The sequence below is a fragment of the Lathyrus oleraceus genome, chromosome 1 (assembly GCF_024323335.1).
Source record: "Lathyrus oleraceus cultivar Zhongwan6 chromosome 1, CAAS_Psat_ZW6_1.0, whole genome shotgun sequence".
In the NCBI taxonomy this organism is placed as follows: Eukaryota; Viridiplantae; Streptophyta; class Magnoliopsida; order Fabales; family Fabaceae; genus Lathyrus; species Lathyrus oleraceus.
The window spans coordinates 396,228,734-396,255,893 of NC_066579.1; the positions used below are offsets into that span (position 1 = coordinate 396,228,734).

Sequence of the window (27,160 nt, forward strand, 5' to 3'; positions counted from 1 at the left end):
TGGGCTAAAAGGCTGTCATGATATTGTGATATTTTGTGCATCTTTAACGGCATATCTAAGTTCTTTGCTTTGGGGATCATTTATTGCTTATGGTTTTTACGGTGCTATGCCATAACTATCAGAGACTTAGTTACTTCATTTTATTTAAGACGGGCACTCTTAGTTATTGTGTTTTTTATTGAAGGATATCTTATCGTTCCTCTAATTGTGATTTCACTCTTTTTCTAATAGCACCCTTCTTTCTATTCAATGAGATATTTTGACGTTTTCCTCTTTGTTCTAATATTTATTCATACAAGTTCCTATGTATCTCTTCTATGAAGATGGACCCATATGCATATACATCTAATAGCCATAACCATGTACTTATAAATTATTTATCTTGATTTTATTACTAACTTACCATTTGATTTTCTTCTCTTAGCTCCAAGATTGGAACAACAGACGCCAATTTACATCCCCCAGTGATTTCCATGCTGATGGGGTGAATGACTTTTTTATCTCTCAGGTATGATCCCTCCCTACTATTGTTATAAGGTAAAACGATTTGCAATCTTAATTTTGTAGTTGTGTAATCTTTTCTCCACAGGCTGTTATAGAAAATGCGCGAGCAAATGAAATTTTAAAGCAGGCCGCTTTTTTGATACCATTTACAAGCAGGGTTAAAATTTTCACTGTAAGAATTTCATTCAATTTTGACTTCATCAGATATTGATTATGTTCGTATTATTATGGATTAAAAATGAATGCCAGTGAGCAGCTTTGGACTTTCTGCATATCAAATGTCACTGATGTATTTCATATACTTGACTACCGTCTATAATTGTTTCATCAGTCTCAACTAGCTGCTGCTAGGCAAAGACATGGATCTCATGCTGTATTTACTAGAAACCGGTTCAGAATAAGACGTGATCATATTTTGGAAGATGCTTATAATCAAATGAGTCAGTTGTCAGAAGATGATCTCCGAGGACTGGTGTGCCATTCTTTCCTAAGGCCTATCCTTATATTTATTAACCATTCTCTACTTTGTAGTCTTTAAGTGAACTTGTAGATCACCCTTGTATTCTATTCAGATTCGTGTGACTTTTGTCAATGAGTTTGGAGTTGAAGAAGCTGGAATAGATGGAGGTGGAATATTCAAAGATTTCATGGAAAACATCACACGGGCTTCCTTTGATGTGCAGTATGGATTATTTAAGGTCATACAAATATTTTATTATTATTCATATTATACCCACACACATATCAAGAAAGTATTAATTGTTTTTCCAATATATAGTGTGGATGAAATAGAATTTTGATTTGTCTCTTTAAAAATATCAAGAATGTATTAATTGTTTTTCCAATTGTACCCTTACCCTTATGTACTAGTATCTCAGCCTTTAGTTAATTAATTTGTCGTGATTTACCAAACCACTACTATAGTGACTCTTAAGAAATGTGGTTGGGACCTAACTCAATCAACCCTACAAAACCTGCTTGTAGGGTGAGGATTACCCCCAATTCTAAGCACGTGTTTAGACTATATATTGTTTGATGTGAAACTTAACACACCCTCTGAACGTGGAAATAAATGGTGGGTGGCTCAATAGGGAAACCTGATAGCATGTGGTCCACCGGATCTTAAACGAGACTCTGATACCATCTTAAGAGAGAATGAGAGACATTTGATCCTTTATAAATCAATGACCTTTATGACCATATATGGTAGAATTAAATCCTTTAAAAAGGAAATTATATGGTCACTACAACAGTTATCATGGCCTTTACGATCATATATGGTAGAATTAAATCCTTTATAATCCATTCTTATAAATTCAATTAAATTGTAGCACAAAGTTGATTGGGTCTGTGCATTGTTAAAGCTCTATAGCCCAAAGGGCTCTTGTGAGGGGATGCGTTAAAAATAAAACAATGTGCATTCAACTAATGCTTAAGTTTTTGTTTTGTAGTTGCTTATCACAAAAACCTTTGGCAACCCTCAATAAAATAGGAATAGCTTTTACAAGAATCTGTCCTTTAAAATCTGATAGTACTTTCAGCACAATGGCCAAGCTTGAGCATCAAGTTAAAGCTTTTTAATGTATCCTTGAATGAAAATATAGGTGCAGTTGGATGGTACTAGAGGTGTGCAAAAATATGGTTCACTGGGCCATATTAGTAAAATGAACTGTATTGAACCACAAAAATTTAAACCACTTAAATGGAAATAAGTAAGCTTTGGAGTTTTAAACTCCTGATTTGAAAAAGCTTTAACTTATACTCATTCCTTGATATTCCCTATATTTTCATTTTGTTATTTATTGGTTTATGGTCATCTGAACATCAATGCATCCAGGAAACAGCGGATCATCTGCTTTATCCAAATCCTGGATCTGGAATGATACATGAGCAACATCTCCAATTTTTCCACTTTCTTGGTACTCTTCTTGCAAAGGTATGTTTTTGTCCCATTTTCCCCCTGTCGTTTTAATAAAGTGGGGCCTTGCATAGTGACCGAAACTACCGCCTTATGCTGTTATGCATTTTTATTTTGGTTTATCTATATTGATTGCTTGGTGGAAACTGAACTTCACTTTCACATATTACATTTGTAGGCTATGTTCGAAGGAATTCTTGTTGATTTACCATTTGCTACGTTCTTTTTGAGCAAATTGAAACAGAAGTAAGACTTAAGGTGTCTTTTTGGCCTGCTTTGTGGAGTTCTTTTTTATTAAAAATTGGATTGTTTAATGCTTAAAATCCTGAATTTTTATGCATTTGTTTATGACAACAAATCAAATGAATGATGGCCTGAATAATTGTTTATAAGTGGGGGCACTCCTCACCTAAGATTGAGTTAGGCCAAACCCAAACTATAAGATGGTATCAGAGTCTATCTAATATTCGTTGGCCACATGCCGTCATGATTCCATTATCAGACCATCCATCATTTATATCCACGCATAAATCCAATAGTGCTGGGTGCAAAGGGGTGTATTAAGAGTACCACATCGAGTGAATGATGGGCTGAATAATTATGTATAAGTGGGGGTACACCTCATCTTACAAGCTGATTTTGTAAGATTGAGTAAGGCCCAGCCCTAACATTGATATAATGCTTGGCTGGTGGTCGATGTTTTGTGTTTCTTGAAATGAAATTGTTCTGTACACCTCCTATAGAAACATGTTTCCTTCCCATCATATATATCCACACATAAATCCAGTAGTGCTAGGTGTGAAGAGGTGTATTAAGAGTACCAAGTCAAATGAATGATGGCCTGAATAATTCTGTATAAGTGGGGGGTACACCTCTCCTTACTAGCCGGTTTTGTAAGATTGAGTTAGGAACAACCCTAACATTGATATAACGCTTGGCTGGTCACCGAAGTTTTGTATTTCTTGAAATGAAATTGTTCTGTGCACTTCCTATTGAAACATATTTCCTTGATTGTAACAAATATGTTATCTGCTTTGTTATTTGAGGAAGCTATACTTCCTGCTTTCTTACATCCTTTTTTCCTCTTATATCAGGCACAACTATCTGAATGATTTGCCTTCCTTGGACCCTGAATTATATCGTCATCTTATCTTTCTAAAGGTAATATCGGTTCTTTAGCTTTCATTTCCTTGGATCTGCGTCAATTCTTGAGAAAACTCAAATAATTTTCATTCCCGTTTTTCCAAGATGTCGGTTTCATTTAATTAGTCCCCTATTTATTGGCAACGTCAAATTGGTCCCTGAATGTGACTTAATACTGTTTGATTTGTCATTCTATGGGCTGATCTAATGGCACGTATTGAGGGCTAGTTTGATAGATATGGGAATGGGGGACCAACCTCACGACATCCTTATCTTAGGCATCCTCATTTTCCTTAGTGAGTGTCTTCTCATTGATCTGTTTTGACTAACAGCGTTATGAGGGTGACATTTCGGAATTGGAACTATACTTTGTTATACTAAATAATGAATATGGAGAGCAAACAGAAGAGGAGCTGCTTCCAGGGGGAAAGAACTTGCGCGTCACAAATGAGAATGTCATCACTTTTATCCATCTTGTAGCCAATCATCGTTTGAATTCTCAGGTAAAATGCAATTGTTTAAATTTGAATTGTATTTCTTGATGCCAACAAATTTAAGTGTTCATTAATAAACATAATGTTTCCAGATACGCCAACAAAGTTCTCATTTCTTGAGAGGATTTCAGCAACTTATTCAGAAGGATTGGATTGATATGTTTAATGAGCATGAACTTCAGGTTCTCTTATAACTTTTTTCACTTTTAGGCTTCTACAGCTATTCTTCTCATATAATTTTAACTTTAAATTTTGCTTTTGCATTGTGCTGTTAAGGATCTTTTTAACAACCAAATTCATATCATTTTCTCCTGCATGTCATAATCTATCCGTGCCACTGCTAAAAAATACCACAATCGCAACAGCAAAGGATGAGATTGTTGTATTTTTTTAGCAAAGTATGAGAAAAAATAATAAGAACCTTGAATATTATTGTTACTGACTTGATTGTAGCTTTTATACAGAAGACTAAATTCTTATTCCTATTTATAGGAATGCATTGACTTAATCCTAAATCCTAAATAAATAAATAAAATCATAATAAGAATAAGTAATATAAGACAACTCTGGAGGGTGGGTTCTCAATTTGCATCCCCTTGAATAATAAAAAAATCATATTATTGATACTGACTTGATTGTATCTTGATCTTCACTTTTCTTCTACACATTTGCATCCCTTGAATAAGTTGAAACTAAATTTATGTTGACCTGTTTTTTACACCATCTAACAGTTAATTTTATTGTTCTTGTTTTTTCTTTCTGGAGGGTGGGTTCTCAATGTTAAAAATAGCATTGTTGGCCATTGGTTTCAAAATTTATATTGGTTATGGTTTAAAGAGCAATGCAAATAGCATCATTGTGCTATAGCAAATAGCTGTAGTTGCTCTTGTGAAACAAATGATAACTGAAAGTCTTGATTTATTGATAGACTTACCTATTTATTCATACTGAATTTCTTTAGTTTGCTGATTTTTGTCCCATTTTACTGCCATTTTCTGGCGATCAATCTTCATCTTATTCTTAAAAAAAAAAAACATGTTTGATCATGTCTAAGTATGACTTATTACCCAGCTTGCCTGACGTATTTTCCCCCACAGCTTCTGATATCAGGATCACTTGACAGCTTGGACGTTGATGATTTGCGGCAACATACGAATTATGCAGGAAGCTATCATAGTGTAAGCTTTCTGGCAGTTATGTGGATTAGTCAATCATACATTAAGACAATTAAATGATACACTAAATAAAAATCTCTAAGAAACTATCTCGTAGAGTTAGTTTCTTAGAGTATCATAGATTATCTTTTAAGATTAGTTTCCATATTTATATGCTATTATGTTTACTTTGTTCCCATTTCTCATGTTTATTTAGGACTTGGAGGCTTGTATTAGTATAGATAAGTGTTGGTGCTTCATTTTTTTATGCAGTTACCGATCATATTCCAAAAGTCTCTAGTCTTTCTCTTCTCCATCTTTTATCTAGAGCTCATACATTGTACATGCATATAGGGTTTGTCTCTACTCACTACACCCAAAGTAAATTTTTTGTTTGTTTTGCATTTCTTTTCCCGGCTCATCTGAATATGGCAATGGTTCAAATTGCAACTCACTTTCTGCTTCGTCATCCCCACTGCATGCATGCTACTAGTATTTCTTGGTTCTACTCAGGTTGGAACTGCTTAAGACCTTCATTTACAAAAGTATACCTTGTTAGAGTTTGGTTGCTTCATCTCAAACAAAATGTCCAATTGAGTGTACCACCTCTCATAGTCTCTACAGCCCTTGCATCACAATAGTGTTCCATGCAGAGCTTGTTAAAAAAAAATAGATGTTTGTTGATCTTGTTACATATTTAATTTTTGCATATTGTCTAAATATCATTGTGAGTCCTAATTTTTCATGTCATTAACTCATGATGAGAAGGGCAAGACACCCTTTTGGTCTTGAATTGATTTCTCTCTTAATTGAATCTTGAATTTTTGCATATGATTTCTTCTGATAGGAGCATGATGTGATTGAGATGTTCTGGGAAGTACTCAAAGGCTTTTCAATGGAAAACCAGAAGAAATTCTTAAAGTACGATAACTTAGTTATAGGATTTAGTGTTTCTCTTTTTGACTTATCTTAGTATGAATAATAAAATTACCATCTTTACAGGTTTGTGACAGGTTGCTCTCGGGGACCGTTGCTTGGATTCCGATATCTTGAGCCTTTGTTCTGCATACAAAGGTGAATGTGTTAATAATATCAAGGGTCTTGCTACCTTGCTAACCACAAGTCTCAGACGGTGGTTTAAAATTCAATTAATTGAAAGTTTTATTGGAAATCATTGTATTACATACATTATTAATCTTAGAAATTAATAGTTGCCTAATACTAGTAAATTACTCCGATTGGTTTTTTTCCTGTAATGGTTGTATCTGTTATAGACAAAGCGATCACTGGGTGCAATATTCTGACTTTGTTCCTTGTAGGGCTGGTGGTAATGCTTCTGAAGATGCTCTGGAAAGATTACCAACAGCAGCTACCTGTATGAATCTGTTAAAACTTCCACCATATAGAAGGTTTGTACTAGCAGTGACTGGTGATAGCTTGTTTGTAGTTTATAGAAGGTTTGTTATAGATCTCATGAGTGATCGTGAATTGAAAATGATTATACTCACGTGAGTAATGTGAAAAATTGTTTTATAAGTTAACAGTATGTATTGATTAAATAATTAGTGGGAGTTTGTGACAGAGGTCTTCATTTAAATTAAATGTGCTGTTTTGTGTTGCTTGTAGGGGCAAGAGTAAATTTTACGAAGAGTGTATGACATGTATTAGATATACTTATGCATAAGAATGATGATAGTTAACTGTAGGGTAGGGATATTGAAATATTATCTTAACATTTTAAAAAAAATGATTTCATGCCTTGTAAAGCATTTTGAATGTTAATTTAGTGAAATACTTTTGTTGTTGAGCATGAAAACTTATGCTTAAGGTTTCTTAAAACACTGACTTTGAAGATATTGTTGTTGCTTTGAGCTAGATGTGGTATTTTTAAATTGTCTGAAGTAATTTTTTATTTATATTGTCGATACCATGGTTTACTGCAAATTTGTGAGTAATCTCTGGTTTTTAATTCCCGCAGTACTATTTTCTATTGAACTTTTCTGAATTAGCTGTGAATTCTGTAGTCTGGATTTAATATTCTCGTTTTTTTTTTCCTTCTGTAGTTTGATTTGAACATCTAGTATATTTATGTAGTCTTTTCGGTTGTCGATTTGCTTGTAAGTTGGTTTGCTAACTGATTTCCCTGACAAACAAACTCATGTTTATATGCAGTAAGGATCAACTCGAATCCAAATTACTGTATGCCATAAATGCTGATGCTGGCTTTGATTTGAGTTAAAAGGAGGTCGTGTAATTTACCATAAGAAGTTAGTTTTCCATACCGGTAGAAGATGACTCGCTTCTGGACAATTGTTAGAGCGGCGTAGAAGACAAATATCACTATTGGATCATATATGCGTGATGAGAATCGAGATAAGGTGTCATGTATATATTCATTTTTACTATCTACTATCATGTATGTCAACGTTGAAATGTAAATATTATCTTAGTAAGATATGAATTCATTTTGTAAATTTCATTTTTCGGTAGAATATTCTTCATTTATTGTATGACAATCTAAATAGACATGCAATACTCTTGTGATATTTTGCAAAATTAAATTTGTATGCAAAATAAAAAATTGCTAAAACTAGATAACAATAGTACTATCACCACTTTTTTTGCCACTTCCTGATACATTTGACTTTAGAAAACACGCTGCGACTGATTGCATGCGAGATTCTACACAAATAGTAATTGAATTTTTTAAGAAATGTGTTGCATATATTTTATAAATCATAAAACTTTTGCGGTGTCAGGAGTTTGAAATTTGGATGCACCTCATGACAAATCTCTTCTTCAAAGTTGGACCAAGTGCAAGTAAAAATATATCCAGAGATATCCATCTTAAAATGCCAAGAGCTCTCCAAATTTTGGATTCAACAATCTTTTAACCATCCCTTCAAGTTCTATTTCTACTCATTTAAACTAATCACACATCAATCTCTGCTCCTTTTTCATTTATACTAGGCATGTTTATCTTTTACATTTGATAAGTTTCTAGCAACACTCGAGGTCAACAAGAGTGGGGAATGGTGGACGATGCATAAGACATGATAATGAGTAACTCCTAGTAGCTTCTAGACAAAATTTAAATTTATATCAGAAGGAGAGTGATTCTGAGGTTGGATGGGTATGAGACTATGTGGTAGAAAAAAGACTTATAAAGATTGATTGATATTATCTATACCAGTAAGATGTATATTCTTTTCGGTATCCTAACAAATAAGAACTCCATAGTTAAGTGTGATTAACATAGAGTAATATTTTGATGGGTGACCTTCTAGGTAGTTTCTCGAAAAATTTGTGAATGAGGACAAAACATGTTGAAAAGACCCGTGTTGGTTTGTAGGGTCAGTAGGTAATTCTGATAGTAGTCTGAGACGTTATAAATGGCATTAGAGTAGACCTTTCCCAACATGACGGGTTCGGGGACGAACCGAGCAGAAGCTGATGGGCATGTAACATCTGAGACCAACGAGGACAGGGAGTGGTTGTCAGTATACAAGGCATGGCAATGGGTGGCTTTTGACAGCTTTTAGACAAATTTCAAATTCACATCAGAATGAGAGGGTTCCTGAGGTTGTGCAGGTATGAGATTGCATGGTTGAAGAAAGACTAATAAGAACTCTATAGTTAAACTTGTTTGACTTGAAGTAGTATTTGAATGAATGACCTTCTTAAAAGTTTCTCGAAAAAGTGATGAGTGAGGACAAAGCATATTGAAAAGACTCGTGTTAATTTGTGGGGTCAGTTGGTAATCCTAATATTAGTTTGAGGCGTTACATTTTTCATCCTTGCTTTTTCTAATTTTAATGCATGTAATTTTCTAATAGATTATAACAAAATTACATTATATATCATCTAATAGCATATTTTTTCTCCTATTTAAATTTGGTTTGAATTTGGAACATTTAGAGGGTTAGGATTTATATTGGAATGACTTTTGCTATGATGCATGGAAATTTGAATTTTAAATTTAAACGGGGATGACAATAGATATGATTTGGGTTGTACTCATCCCCAAATCCACAGTTAAAAAAAATCCTTGTATCTGAGCTCATACCCTCATGTGCACCAACATTTATACATGTATTCTATAGGTACCCAAGTACCGATACCCATACTCGTTTACTCACATTTTTAATAAAAATAATCGATCAATTATAATTTATCAGGTCATTTTAATTTTTGAACAACATTTTAAAAAATTGAGGATGTTATTGTTGAATTAAGAAATAAACCAACATTTATATTAAAATGCGTAGAAATTTAATAGTGATATATTTAATAAAATTGATAGATTAACATGTGCACATAATAATGAAATAAAATATATAAATATATATTGCATGGGTATGTGACATGATGGATACTAAGGTACATGTACCCTCATACAAACATGCTTATTTTAATCGGTATTTGTATGTGCCCATACCTATTTTGCAGGTTTTTACTCTATCTGTTGTGGGTAATTTTTGCGGGTGCCTATTAGGGATGACTTCAATTGTCATCCCTAAATCTGAACTCATAATACGGATAACAAAATATGCACTATTAATACATAGTTTCATCCTTGTTTGTCATTCAGTTTGTTAATTTTTTAAGTGCAACCTAATTACAATTATGATATGATTTGTCTTGTGTGATTATAGAAAAATGGTTGATGAACAATAAAGGTACACATGGTCGTCTGTCTCAACATGCTTTTGTGCGTATGGAGAAAGTTAAATCCTTGCGAGTAGTTAAAGAATCTTCTGGACTGGTTAAGGGTCGTCTTCGTGTCATTATGTATCCTAGGCGCATGACAATGCACATTTCGTATTGTACATGCTCCTGATGTTGTTGTACATGTCAGTGTCGCACGTGATAGCTTTATGGGAAACCCTAATGACATGTCACTACTTTCTTAATATGCAAACCATATTGCTAGGCACATGTGGAAAGAGAATATGACAAATTTCTACAATGACTCCTTTAAACATCTATTTTATATTAATTGAACCATCTCACATTGATGTATGTATTGTTGCAGTACTATGACACATTGAAGTGTATAAATTATGCTAAAAAGATAGCAAAGTTATCACAGCCATATGAACCTCGGTTTCAAGAAGTATTAGAGTTATCTGAACAGAAGTATTCTTTTGTAGGACATGATATGGTTATATTGACCATGGTCTTTAGTCGACATTTGTTTAGAGATGACACGCAGAGACATCACCATTTAATCTTTTCATTGGTGAGATGAGTATAACTCTTAATGATGTATAGTGTATCCTCCATTTTCCGATCACAAGAAGATTGTTGGTGAATGTAACATCTCAAAATTTGCCCTCCTCTCTTGGGACTAGCTTAGCATATTGCATTTCATTTGTAGGTCATTAGGCATTGCATCTTTGCATATCATATGGCAACATTGGGCAAGTCATCCTCCTAGGTCTTGGTCAGAAGATAAAGAGGTTAAGATTCAAGCCTGAGGGTCATTGAATTGATCACTAGCCATCTGAGGGTTTGTGATTCAAATTAGGGTTTCTTGGTTCCTCAAGGAGATTGGTCATTATCTTGGTTGAAATGGTACATCATCATCATCATGGTTTTATTATCACCAAGAGGTTCATTATGCTTGATCAGATTCCTTGAGATTAGGGTTTTGACCTCTGGTCAACCCTAATCATCTGAATTGTGCCAATCAGGGCTTGTCAAGGAGATGAGGCCTTCATTGAGATGAGGGATCATTATATGGTTTCATTGAGCTTATGGAAGCTAGGGTTTCATGTTTGATCTATTTCATTAGGAGATTGAAGCTCAACTTGATCATTGCATAGCCAATTCATCTATCAGTCAACAAAAGTCAACCACAGGTCAACTGATGGATTTGGAGGTGGGAGAGGGTTAGAGAAAATTAATTCATGTCCAAGCAAGTTTCATTTGACATTTCAAACATCAACAATGAAGAAAATAAAGTCAGATGAAAACTTTCCAAAAATAGAAAGTGACTTGTAATTCAAAATTGCCAAAAATGGAAAGGTTTTCTCCTCAAAATTACATGTCCAAAACTGCTTCAAATGAAACTTTGTCCAACATGAAAGTTGTAGATCTTGCTCTCACCTTTCCAAAAAGTCCAAGAACATGAATTTCTCATTTGTGGTTGGCAAGTTATGATCAAATCATTGTCAAGAAAAGTTAAAATTCAAAGTTGGATAACTTTCACACCAAAAGGCCAAATGAAGTGAGACTTTTTGGAGCAAATTTCTTTTGATCTCCTCTATTCAATTCATGCATCACATTTCATTAAAACTCATCACACAAAAAGTGCATTTTTCATGTGAACTTAATTTGAAAAATGGAGGGAAAAAGTGAATTTGAGAAATATGCATTGTTTTCGTGTTTTTCCAATTGCCTTGGCCTCTAAACATCATTTGCAATTGGTCCAAACCAGAAAATTTCACTGTTACATTGACTTTCACAAGTGAGGGTGAATTGGCCAATTTGCCATTTAGCATAAAACTTGATTTTCACTTAAACCTTTGCAATTACACTAATCATGATTAGCAACATGTTTAACATCACATATAAAAGCTAAATCATAACTGTTTCATTGCTAATCATAACAGAATTCTGAATTTGAGATCTAGATCCAAAAAACTCTTCACTTCTTCTCTCAACTTTTCTCCAAATTTCTTCACAAACCGTGCCAAGATCTTCATCAATCCTTCATCCATGAGCATAGTGGAAGCTAATTGAAGCAAGATCTCATCATTTTCAAGCCAAATCGTGAACTGTTGCAAGTGAACTCATCCATGGCAATTTGAGTTTTCATCAAGATCAAGCACAACTGAGCTGTTCTTCCTCATTCATTCATCTTTCTTATCATCAAGGAGTTTCTGTTTTGCATTGCCATGGCTTGAAACACACGATTTCACTTCTGCTATCCAATTAAGGTTAGTTTTCGAATGTGATGATTCATGAAATTGATGCATGCTTTAGATAGATCTTTTCATGTGGAGTATACTGCACTTTGTTTCATTGAATTTGGTTGAGAAACAAGGAAGTTATGTGGATTAGAAGATTCATGTGCAAAAATGTTTCTCTTCGAATCTCTTGATCTAGGTAGAATTAAGTCAAATTGATTTGTGATTCATGATGCACATTGAGAGAGGATTCTAATGATATACGGTTTGTTAATTTTGGTGAACAATTGTTCTTGAGCTATGAATGTATGAAGAACATGGATGAATGTGTGAAAAATCGTTTCCAGATTTGCTTTGATCCGTGCCTGGCCTGTTTCTGCATGGTTTTTGTGTTTGTCTCCCATACAACCAATTGCGCCGCGCCACCTGTATTAGTGAAACGCAGCGCTTCATGTGGCGTGCGCTGGATTTGAATTCGAGCGGAGTTCGATCCTCCGCTCCAGCAGTTCTCATATTTTGGTTTTGGCCTTTATTCAATTATGCTTATCATGTTCACATGTCTCCATTCATCATTTTTTAATTTTTCTCCACATTAGAAAATTCATATCTCACAAAATATTAACCCAATTAATATGAGATTTTTTCCACCATGATCCTTGTCATTTCTACTATTTTATGGTGATTTTTATTAAAATTGTGCACGTGTGGATTTTTGCATGGCCTAGGGTTTGTTCATACATGTGTTTGCTTGCACCTTGCTTGATATTTTGATCATGAAAGGATGATGCTTGATCCAAAATTCTTGAAATTTTGCATGTGTAATCTAGACATCTCAATGAACATTTTGGTATAGAGTTTGTGATTTTTGCTTTCCTGGTTTGTGAGATATGCTCTGTTCATTGGAGGTGTGACAATGTGTGTCACACCATTTCTTGTCCTACTTCCTGATTTTATTTACCATGCCATATGAACTTGAATTGATGTGAATTTTTGCATGTTGATGCTCCTGGATTTTAGGTTCATTTGTGAAATTTTGTGAAATTTTGGGATGCATTTCCAATTTGTTTGAGAATTTCCTTTCTGTTTGACCAATTGTGGACCTTTTGCGAGTCATGATCTTAGATGATTTGTGAAATTCTTGATATGTATTGGATGGACTTGAAATTTTGTGGAGTGATTCTAGACACTCTAAAGTTTGCCATGGCTTTGGTTGGATGCATTTATCTTGTGCCTATTCTGTTTTGTGCTTGCTTGAAGTTGATGCATGATTTTGTGCCTTGTGTGAGCTTGTTTGAACATGCCTTGACTTAGGGATTTTAATTGACTTGCTTCCAATTGTCCAAATGGCTTGAAATTTTGTGTGTAGATCATGTTATGAATTCTGTTTGGCCATGATTTTTCTGGAGATTTATTGATTTGTTTTTGATTGAGTTTGGATTGATTCATTCTGTTTGGTCCAATGAGCTTTGAAATTGCACACTTTGCCTTAGATGCTTTGTGAAATGAAATTGGTGTATGATATGAATGTGAGACCACTTGGACATTGTTCTAATTTGATTGAACTTGAGTTTTGCCAATTTTCATGTTCTGTTTTGGTTTATTGCTCCCATTTTGACCCTAGGCTTGTCCTAGGGGTTTGCTTCTTATGTTTGAGTTGTGTTTTCAGGACAAAAAGCATATGGCATGGAGGAATTAATTCACTTGGCTTGAGTTGCTTGTTTGATTGATGTTGATTAACATTAGGTTTGTTTTGTAGGTGGCTTCTAAGTCATTTATGTTGAACATTGGCTTATGCTTTGCTTGATGCATTGCTTGTGTACAGTTAACTGTTGACTTTTAGTTTGTCTGTTTGACTGTTTGAGTTGTGTACTGACTGAGCTAGATTGATTTCAGGTACATTAGTTGCTATAGTTCATTGTGAACTTGCTTGTGTTGTTGCTTGGTTGCTTAACCAATTGAGGTAGAATTCCTTTTCTCCATGTAGTCTGGAAGACCTGGCCTGTTACTTGGCCAGGCACCTGTCTGAAGTCCTCCTTAAGAGGCAATGCTTGTGATTGTTTATCTTTGTCCCAAGCAGGAAAAGACCTTTGTTAAGGCAATTGGCAGATACAAGAGATGTGCAATCCATCTCCTGCTATTCTGTTGAGTCATCCCTTGGCTCACATCACATGTTGATGCCTTGAGGATAGTAACCCAAGATCCTTGTACAGTTGTACAGTTGAGTCAGTCATAAGTGTAGAAGGGTTCCCACTTTCTGAACCCACACTTCTTTTGTCTGAAGCTCTCCCAGGCCAGGGATAAGAGCTGTGAGACACACCCCTCACTTCCTATTTCATCTGCTTCACCCTAACTCTCAATGTTAGGGTTAAGAGCTAAACATCACCTGATACAGTTGGCTTGCTTTTGCAGCCTAACCCTTGTGTGAGCCCACCTTTGTCTGTATATAGTGTGTGCTAATTGTGTATGTTTGCTTTGTTTTGATTGTGCTTGCATGCTTTGCTCTGCCTGGTTAGGATTAGCTTGCTACTTGTGCAAGATAGATAGAAAGCTCAACCTAGGACCATTGTGGAATACATGATAACTATTAGGCTCGAGTCAGTCTCCCTTCTAGTTGGTCATTTCCCAGTCTCTGGTTAGGAGAAAGTTTCTCCCCTGTTCAGGGGAACTACGTCGCCCTGATCCTCATACTAGATGAGGTACGTAGGCAGGAGGTCGCACGAGATCTCTCCGGGCACCCTTCTTTTTTTTTGAGTGTGTTGTGCTTGACAGCTATCAGGCTCGAGTTCCCGACTCCCTGTTAGTCTGTGTGTTCACCCTTTTTTCTTTTTGTGTGTGTTTGCTTTGACAGTTGCTAGGCTCGAGTTCCTGACTCCTTAGTAACTTGTTGTTTGTTTCCTCTTGTTGTGTGCTTGGAGTCCGGTATAAGTCCATCAAGTGGCATCTGGTTTCCAGTGTGGGTTTGTTTGGTTCGGAAGCTGATGTAAGTCCAGCGATTGGCGTTCGGGTTCCATGTTTGCCTTTTTGTGCGTGTGTTTTGTTTCGGCGTGCGTGAGCCGAACTACGGTAGCTCTGATTCTCGTTCCAGACGAGATACGTAGGCATATGATGCGATGTCCTAGCGAGCCCTCTCCCCTCTTCCTCCACCTGTGTTGTCTTCAGTGTGTGTGTGTGTGTGTGTGTGCTGTTTGTTTTAGCAACCTTTTTCTATCTTTTGAGCGTGGATCCCGTCGAGTACGACGGATGCGTAGGGGTGCTAATACCTTCCCTTCGCATAACCGACTCCCGATCCCATTCTCTTTGGTCGCGAGACCATGCTTTTTCCAGGTTTACTTCGAGCGTTTCCTTTCCCTCTTTGGGATAAATAACGCACGGTGGCGGCTCTGTGTTGTTTTGTTTCAGCCCGCCGGTTGTTTTTCGCGGATGCGACAGCTGGCGACTCTGCTGGGGACATAAAGAAGTTGACCTTTCTGCTGGTCCATCTTCCCTAAGCGAGTCTTTCCTAGCGTTCTAGGATAGTTTAGGTTGCTTGTGTTGCTTTATTTATTGCATTCATTATTATTCTGTTGAGTATATATTTGCATAAATAATTGCATGCATCATACTATCATATTGCTGTCCTCTGTACAGGTGGTTCCTTTGTTTTGGGGTGGGTGTTCTGAGTGGGGCTAAAACCCAGGCCCGAGTATACACCTAGGATTAGTGTGGTCTCACGTTCCTCACATGCTGGTTGGGCATGTTGTTGCGACGTGACATACCACAAGCCGGACGAGGTTCATCTGAGAGTGCTCTTCCTCAGTGGGGTTTTCCACTTTGGTTGAGTCACCTCTTTTGGACTATTGACTTCGGTGACCGATCTTTCCCGGATCTTTGGTTTAGACGATCTCAGGAGAGCTACAATGGCACACTCGAAAGGGCAAACCCATTGTAAGTCGGATTTATGGACATTTGTTGCTGAGACGCCGAAGTGCTGTCCGTGTTATTTATCAGTGGGGATCCGTTTATTTCAGGATTCCCCGGGCCGATTCAGAGGTTCTTATGGTTATCTGCTCAGAGATTGTCTGGTGATGATGGTGATGTATCTTTCAGTTCCGTTTATTTCGGAACCCTTAAGTCGGATTTGTGGTTACATATTCCTTCAGATGGTTGTGATCAGTTCAGAGGCCGTAACTCAGCGCAGTAAATGTTCAGATGACTTGGAGGATGGCACAGTGCATTGCATTCACGCATCAGCATCATCCACATTTTGCATTCATCGGCATCTAACTCATGTCTATCCATACTCAGGGTACATTCTCGATTAAGATTCTGGTTGAGAGACATCCTAATGTCAGAGTATTGCTGCCGAAATATTATCTATCTCGATGAAACCAGGATCAAAAGACAGAAGCTTCCTCGTATGGATAGACGTTGCATTCATGCATATTAACCTGTTTGCTGTTTTGTAGGTGTCGGGTTTTAACGTGCTTGATTGTTTCAGGAATCATTGCTCGTGCTCGTAGAGTTGTACCTTTGCACTCAACACGTCCTCACAGATACTTCACTAGACGCAACACTCCAAGGCTGATGGATCTCCCTAACACAGATGTTCTCGAGCTGAAGGACAAAATGAATGAACTGATCAACATCATGCAGGGTTTTGCGGTTGGTCAGAAAGCACTGGCTGATAAAGTTGAGAAGCTCGAGCGAGCTTCCGCTGCTAACAATGGTGTTAACCTGGATGGTGTCTCCAACCAGGGGCTCGGTGGTTCGAGGGATGGTGGAAAGAGAACGACCGTGGGTGTAGTGAACAATGCTGGTGGTTTTGGTGCTGCCACTGGTGGTCAACCTGTTCAGATGGGCCATAACATGAAAGACAGCCTGTTCCCGCCATTCTTCAGGGTTGATGATGATAGGGAGGAAGACAGGGAAGCTGATCAGTTCTCTATGCACAACGAACCGTTTGGTCAGTACGGTGCCCAACCACAGAACAAGGAGATCCAACTGCTGGCAGAAAAGATCAGAGCTCTTGAAACCTATGCCACTCCTGGGGTTGTCAACATGTCAAATATGGGGCTAGTCGAGGGGATTGTGATCCCACAGAAGTTCAAGGCGCCCTCATTTGACAAATATAATGGAAGTTCCTGCCCAGAAACTCATCTTCAAGCCTTCGTCCGCAAGATCTCTGCATACACTATGGATCAAAAGCTGTGGATGTACTTCTTCCAGGACAGCCTGTCCGGAGGATCCCTGGAGTGGTACACCAAGCTGAAGTCTTCTGATATTAAGAGCTGGCAGGATCTTGGGGATGCCTTCTTTAAACAGTACCAATTCAACGCTGACATGGCTCCTAGTCGTACCCAGCTGCAGGGTATGTCTCAGAAGTCAAGCGAAGGGTTTAAAGAATATGCTCAAAGATGGAGGGAGTTGGCTGCCAGAGTTCAACCTCCGCTAGTGGATCGGGAGATGTCTGATCTATTCATGGGTACCCTGCAAGGGGTTTTTGCTGAAAGAATGGTGGGTTGTCCTGTCACTAACTTTGCTGACATTGTGGTGGCAGGTGAGAGAATAGAAAGTTGGCTGAGAATGGGGAAAATCCAGGGTGGTAATGCTTCGTCATCAGGATCGAAGAAGCCCTTCGGAAATGGCCAAAGGAAGAATGAGGGTGAATCAAGTGTTGTGTATGCCCAGAGAGGACACGGTAGGGATCGTTACTACCAGCACACTGCTGCGGTAACCACCCCTGCTGGTAATCAGTCAATACGACAGCAACATCAGCCACCTCAACAGAGAGCACCGAGAGCCGGGTACCAAGTGAGGGGAAAAGGGATTGATCGTCAGTTCGATAAGCCGCCCATGACATATGTTGTTCTGTTCAAGAAGTTGATGGATCTTGGGTTGGTTCAGCCAAGGACGATGGTTCCATTAAGATCAGATCAGAGGCCTCCCAACTATGATGAGAACGCCCAGTGTGAATTCCATTCTGGTACACCAGGGCATAACATTGAGGGCTGTAGAGCTTTTAAGCATGTTGTCCAGGATCTGGTAGACTCCAAAGCCATCAATTTTGCACCATCACCGAATGTTAATGCTAATCCCATGTCGGCGCATGGTCAGGCGATGGTGGGTGCAATTGCTGAAAATTCGGATCACGCCTTTGCGGTAGGTGAAGAGACTGACAGTGACTGCGAGTTTGATGGTTGGATAAAATCGTGCGTACCAGGGAGCTGGAAGGCCTGAAAGATCATCATTGTCACTCATCTGGAAGAGTAATATTTTCTGTTTTCAATTTTGTTTGCATGAAAGCCATACGTTTTGCCCGAAACGTAATGGTTCATTGTAAGGGCCACCTCATGTTTCATTTTGCAACATTTTGCATCATAAATAAATGGATGTTTTTCAAATTAAAAGCGGTGTTCCCTGTTTTTCATTTATTTTTGCAGTTAAAAAAAAATAAAAAAATGGCAATGTTTGTTTTCATTTTTCCCTTTTTTGATTTGTCTCGTTCCGACTTCGAAAATAATTCTCCGGATCTCATTAATAACAATTTGGTTACACCCTCATATGACTTCGACAATCCGATCTATCATGCCGAAGAAGAAGGCGAAGAAGATTGTGATCTGCTGGAAGATTAGCCAGGTTGTTGAAACAAGAGGAGAAGGTGATTCAGCCGCATGAGGGCGAGTTGAGCTTGTTAACCGTTATACCGCCGAGGTCAGAAAGGAAGTGAAAATTGGGAGCCGCTTCAGAGGCGAGTGTCAAGAGCGAAGGTGATGCCATTCGGTCTCAGGAACGCCAGTGCCACATATTAGAGTGACTTTGTTTCATGATATGATTCATCATGAAATTGAATGCTATGTTGATGACATGATAGCAAAGTCCCCAAACAGAAGAGGGGCATCTGGCAGATTTGGCCAAGCTGAGTAGACCAGTTGAGACAATTCAAACTGAGGTTGAATTCAAATAAGTGCACTATCAGAGTGTGGGTCGGTAAGCTGATGGGGGTTTATTGTAAGTAAGAGAGGAATCGAGGTCGATCCTGTTTTAAAAAAAAAAAAAACAAGAAGTGCCTGAACCGAGAACAAAAAAGAGGTTCGTGGTCTATTAGGTAGGTTGAACTACATGTCATGGTTCACATCTCCTCTAACATCCACGTATGAAAACGGATCAAGCGGTCAGGTGAAATAATGATTGCCAAGGGGCATTGAAAAATAAAAGAATGAGTTGCAGGAGCCTCCGATTCTGTTGCCTCCCTATGGAGAGAGACTGTTAATCTGATACTTGACAGCCCTCGAGGGGTCTATGAGGTGCGTACTAGGGCAGCATGACAAGTTTTGTCGAAAAGAGCATGCAATTTACCTTTGCAAAAAGTTTACCGACTGTGAAACAATACATTCACTGTTCGAGAAAACTTGATGTACTTTGGCATAGGCTGCTCGCCGGCCGAGACAGTATATGCTGGTTCATACCACTTTGTAGATTCCAAGATGGATCCGATCAGGTATGTATTTGGGAAGCCAATATTGAGAAGCCAGCATTGACCGGACGGGTTGCGAGAGGGCAAATGATTTTGATTGAATACGATATTCAGTATACCTCCCAGGAAGCAATCGAGGGGAGTGTATTGTCTGATTACCTCGCCCAACAACCCGTGGAGGATTATCAACCGAGGAAGTTTGAGTTCCCTGATGAGGACATCTCGAGGTGCTCAAATCGAAAGATTGAGAGTAACCGATCCCGGAGGAGGGGCCTGACTCCGAATCCGAACGGATTCTACTGTCTGATGGGGGAAGGTTAATGTGGATGAGGTAGTACTGTGTTGGTTACACCAAAAAGATCTCGTATTCTTTTTGTTGCCCGAATGACATTTGAATGCACCGATGGTGTGATTGAGCATGAAGCTGGTATCCTGGGTATCGAACGTCGGTGCGTACATCTACTGGGGCAACGCCTTTCTCATTAGTATATGGGATGGAAGTCGTGCTACCGGTTGAGGTTCAAATTCCCTCTTTGAGAGTCCTGAGGGATGTGAAATTGCAAGAGGCTGAATGGGTAAGGACCCGGTATGAAGAGGTAAGCCTGATTGAGGAAAATAGGTTGGCGGCTATCTGTCATGGGCAGTTGTACCAGCAATGGATGAAGCGTGCTTTTGACCGAAAGGTACGACCTAGGGTGTATCACGTAGGTGATATGGTGCTGAAAAGGATCCTTCCTCCTCAAAACGATCGTAGGGGCAAATGGACACCCAATTATGAAGGTCCATTTGTGGTCAAGAAGGTTTTCTCTGGCGGAGCCTTGTTGCTAACGACCATGGATGGCGAAGATTTTCCATCCCCTGTGAATGTGGACGCAGTTAAAAAATACTTCGTATAAAGAGACCCGCTGGACGAAAAGAATAAAATAGTCCAGGCAAAAATGGGCATCCCGGCGAACCAAGAAACAGAAAGAAAGGTTCGGGCAAAAATTAGGGATAAAAAAGAAAAAATGTACACCCGGCAAGTCGAAAACCTGAAAAGGCGACTTGGGCAAAAAAGGGTATCCCGGTGGATTGAAAACCCAAAAGGGCGATCCAGGCAAAAGAGGGATTGAAACGAACAACTGCGTCTGACATGATCGTTTGCGCTTTGGTTAAGGCATCATGGATAATACCCGGTAGGGATCGATCAAAAGCGTCTTATTCATAAGACAGAAAGCAAGGAGAGTCTGAGGACATATGGGGTGTAACCGAGTTGGAACTCGATGAGATCGGGTTTCACATTGCCGTTAGAATAGATTTTCCTTTTGTGCACAATTACCTCTTTTCAGGAATTGCTTCCTTTGTATTGCTCAATTTGAGCCACACTTTTTCAATCAATAAAATGCATATTCAGTCAAATAATTTTGTTTTTGTTTTTCATTACCGTTTTGATTGCGAAAACATCCAATTATTTTGATAAAGAATCTTGCATTTTAAGACGTACAGGTCCCTTCCAATGCATGCTTATAAGATTGAGAACCTGAAATCTTATTCGGAAGGATGAGTGACCCAAGTGTTGAAATCTTGACACGCCTGGGGCACGGTGTTATCTAACGATCTCTTTTGCAAGTACTGTTAGATATTTTCACTCACTTGCAGGTTGTGATGTGGAAGCTTTTGACGAAACAATCCCCATGGAGTCCAATCAGGGACGAATGAATAGAAAAACAGTGAAAAGATGGCGAAGGACATACGATGATCCTTGGGAATTAATCAAGAAGACTTTTCAAAGTCGGAAGATTGAAAAGAATGTATAATTCCCAGGAGTTCGATCTTCGTCGAGTACGGAGCGGTTGGGAATACAAGGTGATGAATCAGAAAAGTCCAGATGAGTCTGGGAGTTCTCAAAATTGGAAAGCTGACAGGGGAGTTGGATATGAATACCATGGTTCGACGAGTCGACGGGTGTTCAGTAGCAGATTTTCCTCCTCCCCAAGCAGAGTCGGAATGACTAAATTCCCCAGCAGATTCAAGGTTTGTGGCTTCCCTAGCAGGGTCAGGATGGTCATCCCCAGCAGGTTTTAGGTCAATGCTTCCCCAGTCGCCAGGCCTGAAGGTTGCTATTTCCCAGCGGAGGTATCTGTGGGCGGTGGATTCCCTAGCAGAGTCGGGATTTATATCCCCAGCAAGTTAAAGACCTTTGTTTCCCCACAGAGTGCGTTGGTGGTTCTTATCCCCAGCGAGGTCCCCCAAGCGGATCGGGTGCAGAGGAGGTTTATCCCCAGCAAGGGTTGCTTTTTCCCAGCAGCAGCACTATTCCCCATCAGGGTGGAAATTGGAGTGTTGGCAAGTTCCTCAGCAGAGTGCCTCGAGCTCCTCAGAAGAGTCCCTTAAGGGGGATACCTTTTTTATGCATGCATCATTTAGGAGATCATAGCATATTGCATAATAAATTGCGTAGCATTTCCATAATTATGGAGCATTGCGCTAAAAATCATCATGCATCGTCATTGCAAGCATCAGCTAGTCTCAAGCCGAGGTTACCGCTTGAGATTTGGTTTTTCCAGATGGTGAAGATGTACTCCGAAGAGTTTTGGTATCATGATCTTGAATCAAAAGTGTTCCCCAGTAGTACGATACTGGAGGAAACTTTTCTGTCGGACAGAGATGGAAATGTTACGCGGTCAGCGTGACTCGAGCCGTGGTTACCGCTTGAGATTTGGTTTCGCCAGATGGTGAAGATGTTACTCTGAGGAGTTTAGCATCATGACGTCAGATCTGCAGTGTTCCCCAGTAGTGCGATACTGGAGGAAACTTTTCCGTCGGACAGAGATGGAAATGAAGATCGCGATCAGCGCGACTCGAGCCGTGGTTACCATTCGAGAATGGGTTTTGCCGGTCAGTGAAGATGTTACTCTGAGGAGTTTAGCATCGTGATTTTGGAGCAACAGTATTTCCCAGTTAGTCCCTGGCAAGCGTCTGCCTAGTTTTGACATATGTGGATGTCATCCTTGCGATACCAGTAAGAGTCGTTGGTTGATCCCCGTAAGTCGAGTTTTTCTTTGGTGTCAAGTAAACATCATTGTTCGATGTCCAGTAAATGTCGTGTTCCCTCCCAGTCATCAGTAAGTGTCTGGTCGAGTTTTCTTTGGTGTCAAGTAAACATCATTGTTCGATGTCCAGTAAACGTCGTGTTCCCTCCCAGTCATCAGTAAGTGTCTGGTCGAGTTTTCTTTGGTGTCAAGTAAACATCATTGTTCGATGTCCAGTAAACGTCGTGTTCCCTCCCAATCATCAGTAAGTGTCTGGTCGAGTTTTCTTTGGTGTCAGTAAATATCATTGTTCGATGTCAAGTAAACGTTGAGTTCCCTCCCAGTCATTGGTCAATGTCTGGTCGAGTTTTCTTTGGTGTCAAGTAAACATCATTGTTCGATGTCCAGTAAACGTCGAGTTTCCTCCCAGTCATTGGTTAATGTCTGGTCGAGTTTTCTTTGGTGTCAGTAAACATCATTGTTCGATGTCCAGTAAACGTCGAGTTTCCTCCCAGTCATTGGTTAATGTCTGGTCGAGTTTTCTTTGGTGTCAGTAAACATCATTGTTCGATGTCCAGTAAACGTCGAGTTCCCTCCCAGTCATCAGTAAGTGTCTGGTCAAGTTTTCTTTGGTGTCAGTAAACATCATTGTTCGATGTCCAGTAAACGTCGAGTTCCCTCTCAGTCATTGGTCAATGTCTGGTCGAGTTTTCTTTGGTGTCAGTAAACATCATTTTTCGATGTCCAGTAAACGTCGAGTTTCCTCCCAATCATTGGTTAATGTCTGGTCGAGTGTTTTCTTTAGTGTCAGTAAACATCATTGTTCGATGTCCAGTAAACATCGAGTTTCTTCCCAGTCATCAGTCAATGTCTGGTCGAGTTTTCTCTGATATGTCGCCATCAGAATGGTGTTTTGGGTGTTATTTCCGGCGTTGCCAGCGGAATTATCACAAGAAAGCGGAGAACGGGGTTCAAATAGAGAAAGGGAAATGTTGAGGCATTTTCTGGAGAGCGGGGTCCAAATAGAGAAAGGGAGACACGAGATGTTTTCTGGAGAACGGGGTTCACAATGGCGATCATGAGTTATCGTCAGGCGACTGGGGTTCGAATGGAGAATGGGGTTCATTATTTGGCAAACAAGGCTACTATGGAGTTGTCGGGGTTCAACCGCGGTGATCCGGGATCATACGCAAGAAAATGTTTGTTCGGGGTTCGAGAAAAAGTAAAAATAATATAATCCCCAGTGGATATGGTGTTCAGGCCATGGTTGTCCCTGTGTTACCATTTATTTTGGGATCCAGGTCGATATTTCTGTTTCGGTATTCAGGCCGACTTTCTCCATACCAGACGGATTCTTCTTTCAAGGTTGTTCTTTGCCGATTCTGACAGGCACTGTTAATTATTTTCCCATCAGAGTGCAAATTGTTCGTCTGTTCTTGGTATTCAATCACTCTTCATCCTGATCATCTGAAAGTCGAGGCTGTTCATATCGACACGTTCACAGTGGATTGAATAGGGGCAGCTGTAACATCTCAAAATTTTCCCTCCTCTCTTGGGACTAGCTTAGCATATTGCATTTCATTTGTAGGTCATTAGGCATTGCATCTTTGCATATCATATGGCAACATTGGGCAAGTCATCCTCCTAGGTCTTGGTCAGAAGATAAAGAGGTTAAGATTCAAGCCTGAGGGTCATTGAATTGATCACTAGCCATCTGAGGGTTTGTGATTCAAAATATGGTTTCTTGGTTCCTCAAGGAGATTGGTAATTATCTTGGTTGAAATGGTACATCATCATCATCATGGTTTTATCATCACCAAGAGGTTCATTATGCTTGATCAGATTCCTTGAGATTAGGGTTTTGACCTCTGGTCAACCCTAATCATCTGAATTGTGCCAATCAGGGCTTGTCAAGGAGATGAGGCCTTCATTGAGATGAGGGATCATTATATGGTTTCATTGAGCTTATGGAAGCTAGGGTTCATGTTTGAGCTATTTCATCAGGAGATTGAAGCTCAACTTGATCAGTGCATAGCCAATTCATCTATCAGTCAACAAAAGTCAACCACAGGTCAATTGATGGATTTGGAGGTGGGAGAGGGTTAGAGACACTTCATTCATGTCCAAGCAAGTTTCATTTGACATTTCAAACATCAACAATAAAGAAAATAAAGTCAGATGAAAACTTTCCAAAAATAGAAAGTGACTTGTAATTCAAAATTGCCAAAAATGGAAAGGTTTTCTCCTCAAAATTACATGTCCAAAAATACTTCAAATGAAATTCTTTTCAACATGAAAGTTGTAGATCTTTCTCTCACCTTTCCAAAAAGTCCAAGAACATGAATTTCTCATTTGTGGTTGGCAAGTTATGATCAAATCATTGTCAAGAAAAGTTGAAATTCAAAGTTGGATAACTTTCACACCAAAAGGCCAAATGAAGTGAGACTTTTTGGAGCAAATTTCTTTTGATCTCCTCTATTCAATTCATGCATCACATTTCATTAAAACTCATCACATAAAAAGTGCATTTTTCATGTGAACTTAATTTGAAAAGTGGAGGGAAAAAGTGAATTTGAGAAATATGCATTGTTTTCGTGTTTTTCCAATTGCCTTGGCCTCTAAACATCATTTGCAATTGGTCCAAACCAGAAAATTTCACTGTTACATTGACTTTCACAAGTGAGGGTGAATTGGCCAATTTGCCATTTAGCATAAAACTTGATTTTCACTTAAACCTTTGCAATTACACTAATCATGATTAGCAACATGTTTAACATCACATATAAAAGCTAAATCATAACTGTTTCATTGCTAATCATAACAGAATTCTGAATTTGAGATCTAGATCCAAAAAACTCTTCACTTCTTCTCTCAACTTTTCTCCAAATTTCTTCACAAACCGTGCCAAGATCTTCATCAATCCTTCATCCATGAGCATAGTGGAAGCTAATTGAAGCAAGATCTCATTATTTTCAAGCCAAATCGTGAACTGTTGCAAGTGAACTCATCCATGGCAATTTGAGTTTTCATCAAGATCAAGCACAACTGAGATGTTCTTCCTCATTCATTCATCTTCCTTATCATCAAGGAGTTTCTGTTTTGCATTGCCATGGCTTGAAACACACGATTTCACTTCTGTTATCCAATTAAGGTTAGTTTTCGAATGTGATGATTCATGAAATTGATGCATGCTTTAGATAGATCTTTTCATGTGGAGTATACTGCACTTTGTTTCATTGAATTTGGTTGAGAAACAAGGAAGTTATGTGGATTAGAAGATTCATGTGCAAAAATGTTTCTCTTCGAATCTCTTGATCTAGGTAGAATTAAGTCAAATTGATTTGTGATTCATGATGTACATTGAGAGAGGATTCTAATGATATACGGTTTGTTAATTTTGGTGAACAATTGTTCTTGAGCTATGAATGTATGAAGAACATGGATGAATGTGTGAAAAATCGTTTCCAGATTTGCTTTGATCCGTGCCTGGCCTGTTTCTGCATGGTTTTTGTGTTTGTCTCCCATACAACCAATTGCACCGCGCCACCTGTATTAGTGAAACGCAGCGCTTCATGTGGCGCGCGCTGGATTTGAATTCGAGCGGAGTTCGATCCTCCGCTCCAGCAGTTCTCATATTTTGGTTTTGGCCTTTATTCAATTATGCTTATCATGTTCACATGTCTCCATTCATCATTTTTTAATTTTTCTCCACATTAGAAAATTCATATCTTACAAAATATTAACCCAATTAATATGAGATTTTTTCCACCATGATCCTTGCCATGTCTACTATTTTATGGTGATTTTTATTAAAATTGTGCACGTGTGGATTTTTGCATGGCCTAGGGTTTGTTCATACATGTGTTTGCTTGCACCTTGCTTGATATTTTGATCATGAAAGGATGATGCTTGATCCAAAATTCTTGAAATTTTGCATGTGTAATCTAGACATCTCAATGAACATTTTGGTATAGAGTTTGTGATTTTTGCTTTCCTGGTTTGTGAGATATGCTCTGTTCATTGGAGGTGTGACAATGTGTGTCACACCATTTCTTGTCCTACTTCCTGATTTTATTTACCATGCCATATGAACTTGAATTGATGTGAATTTTTGCATGTTGATGCTCCTGGATGTTAGGTTCACTTGTGAATTTTTGTGGAATTTGGGGATGCATTTCCAATTTGTTTGAGAGTTTCCTTTCTGTTTGACCAATTGTGGACCTTTTGTGAGTCATGATCTTAGATGATTTGTGAAATTCTTGATATGTATTGGATGGACTTGAAATTTTGTGGAGTGATTCTAGACACTTTAAAGTTTGCCATGGCTTTGGTTGGATGCATTTATCTTGTGCCAATTCTGTTTTGTGCTTACTTGAAGTTGATGCATGATTTTGTGCCTTGTGTGAGCTTGTTTGAACATGCCTTGACTTAGGGATTTTAATTGACTTGCTTCCAATTGTCCAAATGGCTTGAAATTTTGTGTGTAGATCATGTTATGAATTCTGTTTGGCCATGATTTTTCTGGAGATTTATTGATTTGTTTTTGATTGAGTTTGGATTGATTCATTC

General features: G+C 38.6%; 1 protein-coding gene across 1 annotated transcript in view; it reads left to right on the top strand.

Moving 5' to 3' along the window:
• Positions 1-7,774, top strand: part of LOC127074464 (E3 ubiquitin-protein ligase UPL6) — a 31,806-nt gene extending 24,032 nt beyond the window's left edge. Inside the window, exons 13-26 of the mRNA XM_051015792.1 lie at positions 425-508; positions 590-676; positions 836-976; positions 1,077-1,202; positions 2,342-2,440; positions 2,601-2,668; positions 3,517-3,583; positions 3,898-4,068; positions 4,152-4,241; positions 5,157-5,237; positions 6,061-6,134; positions 6,216-6,287; positions 6,533-6,622; positions 7,386-7,774. Of these exons, the coding sequence (XP_050871749.1) occupies positions 425-508; positions 590-676; positions 836-976; positions 1,077-1,202; positions 2,342-2,440; positions 2,601-2,668; positions 3,517-3,583; positions 3,898-4,068; positions 4,152-4,241; positions 5,157-5,237; positions 6,061-6,134; positions 6,216-6,287; positions 6,533-6,622; positions 7,386-7,452 (1,317 nt within the window). The 3' untranslated portion in view covers positions 7,453-7,774. The remainder of the gene's footprint in view (positions 1-424; positions 509-589; positions 677-835; positions 977-1,076; positions 1,203-2,341; positions 2,441-2,600; positions 2,669-3,516; positions 3,584-3,897; positions 4,069-4,151; positions 4,242-5,156; positions 5,238-6,060; positions 6,135-6,215; positions 6,288-6,532; positions 6,623-7,385) is intronic.
• The last annotated feature ends 19,386 nt before the right edge of the window (positions 7,775-27,160 follow it).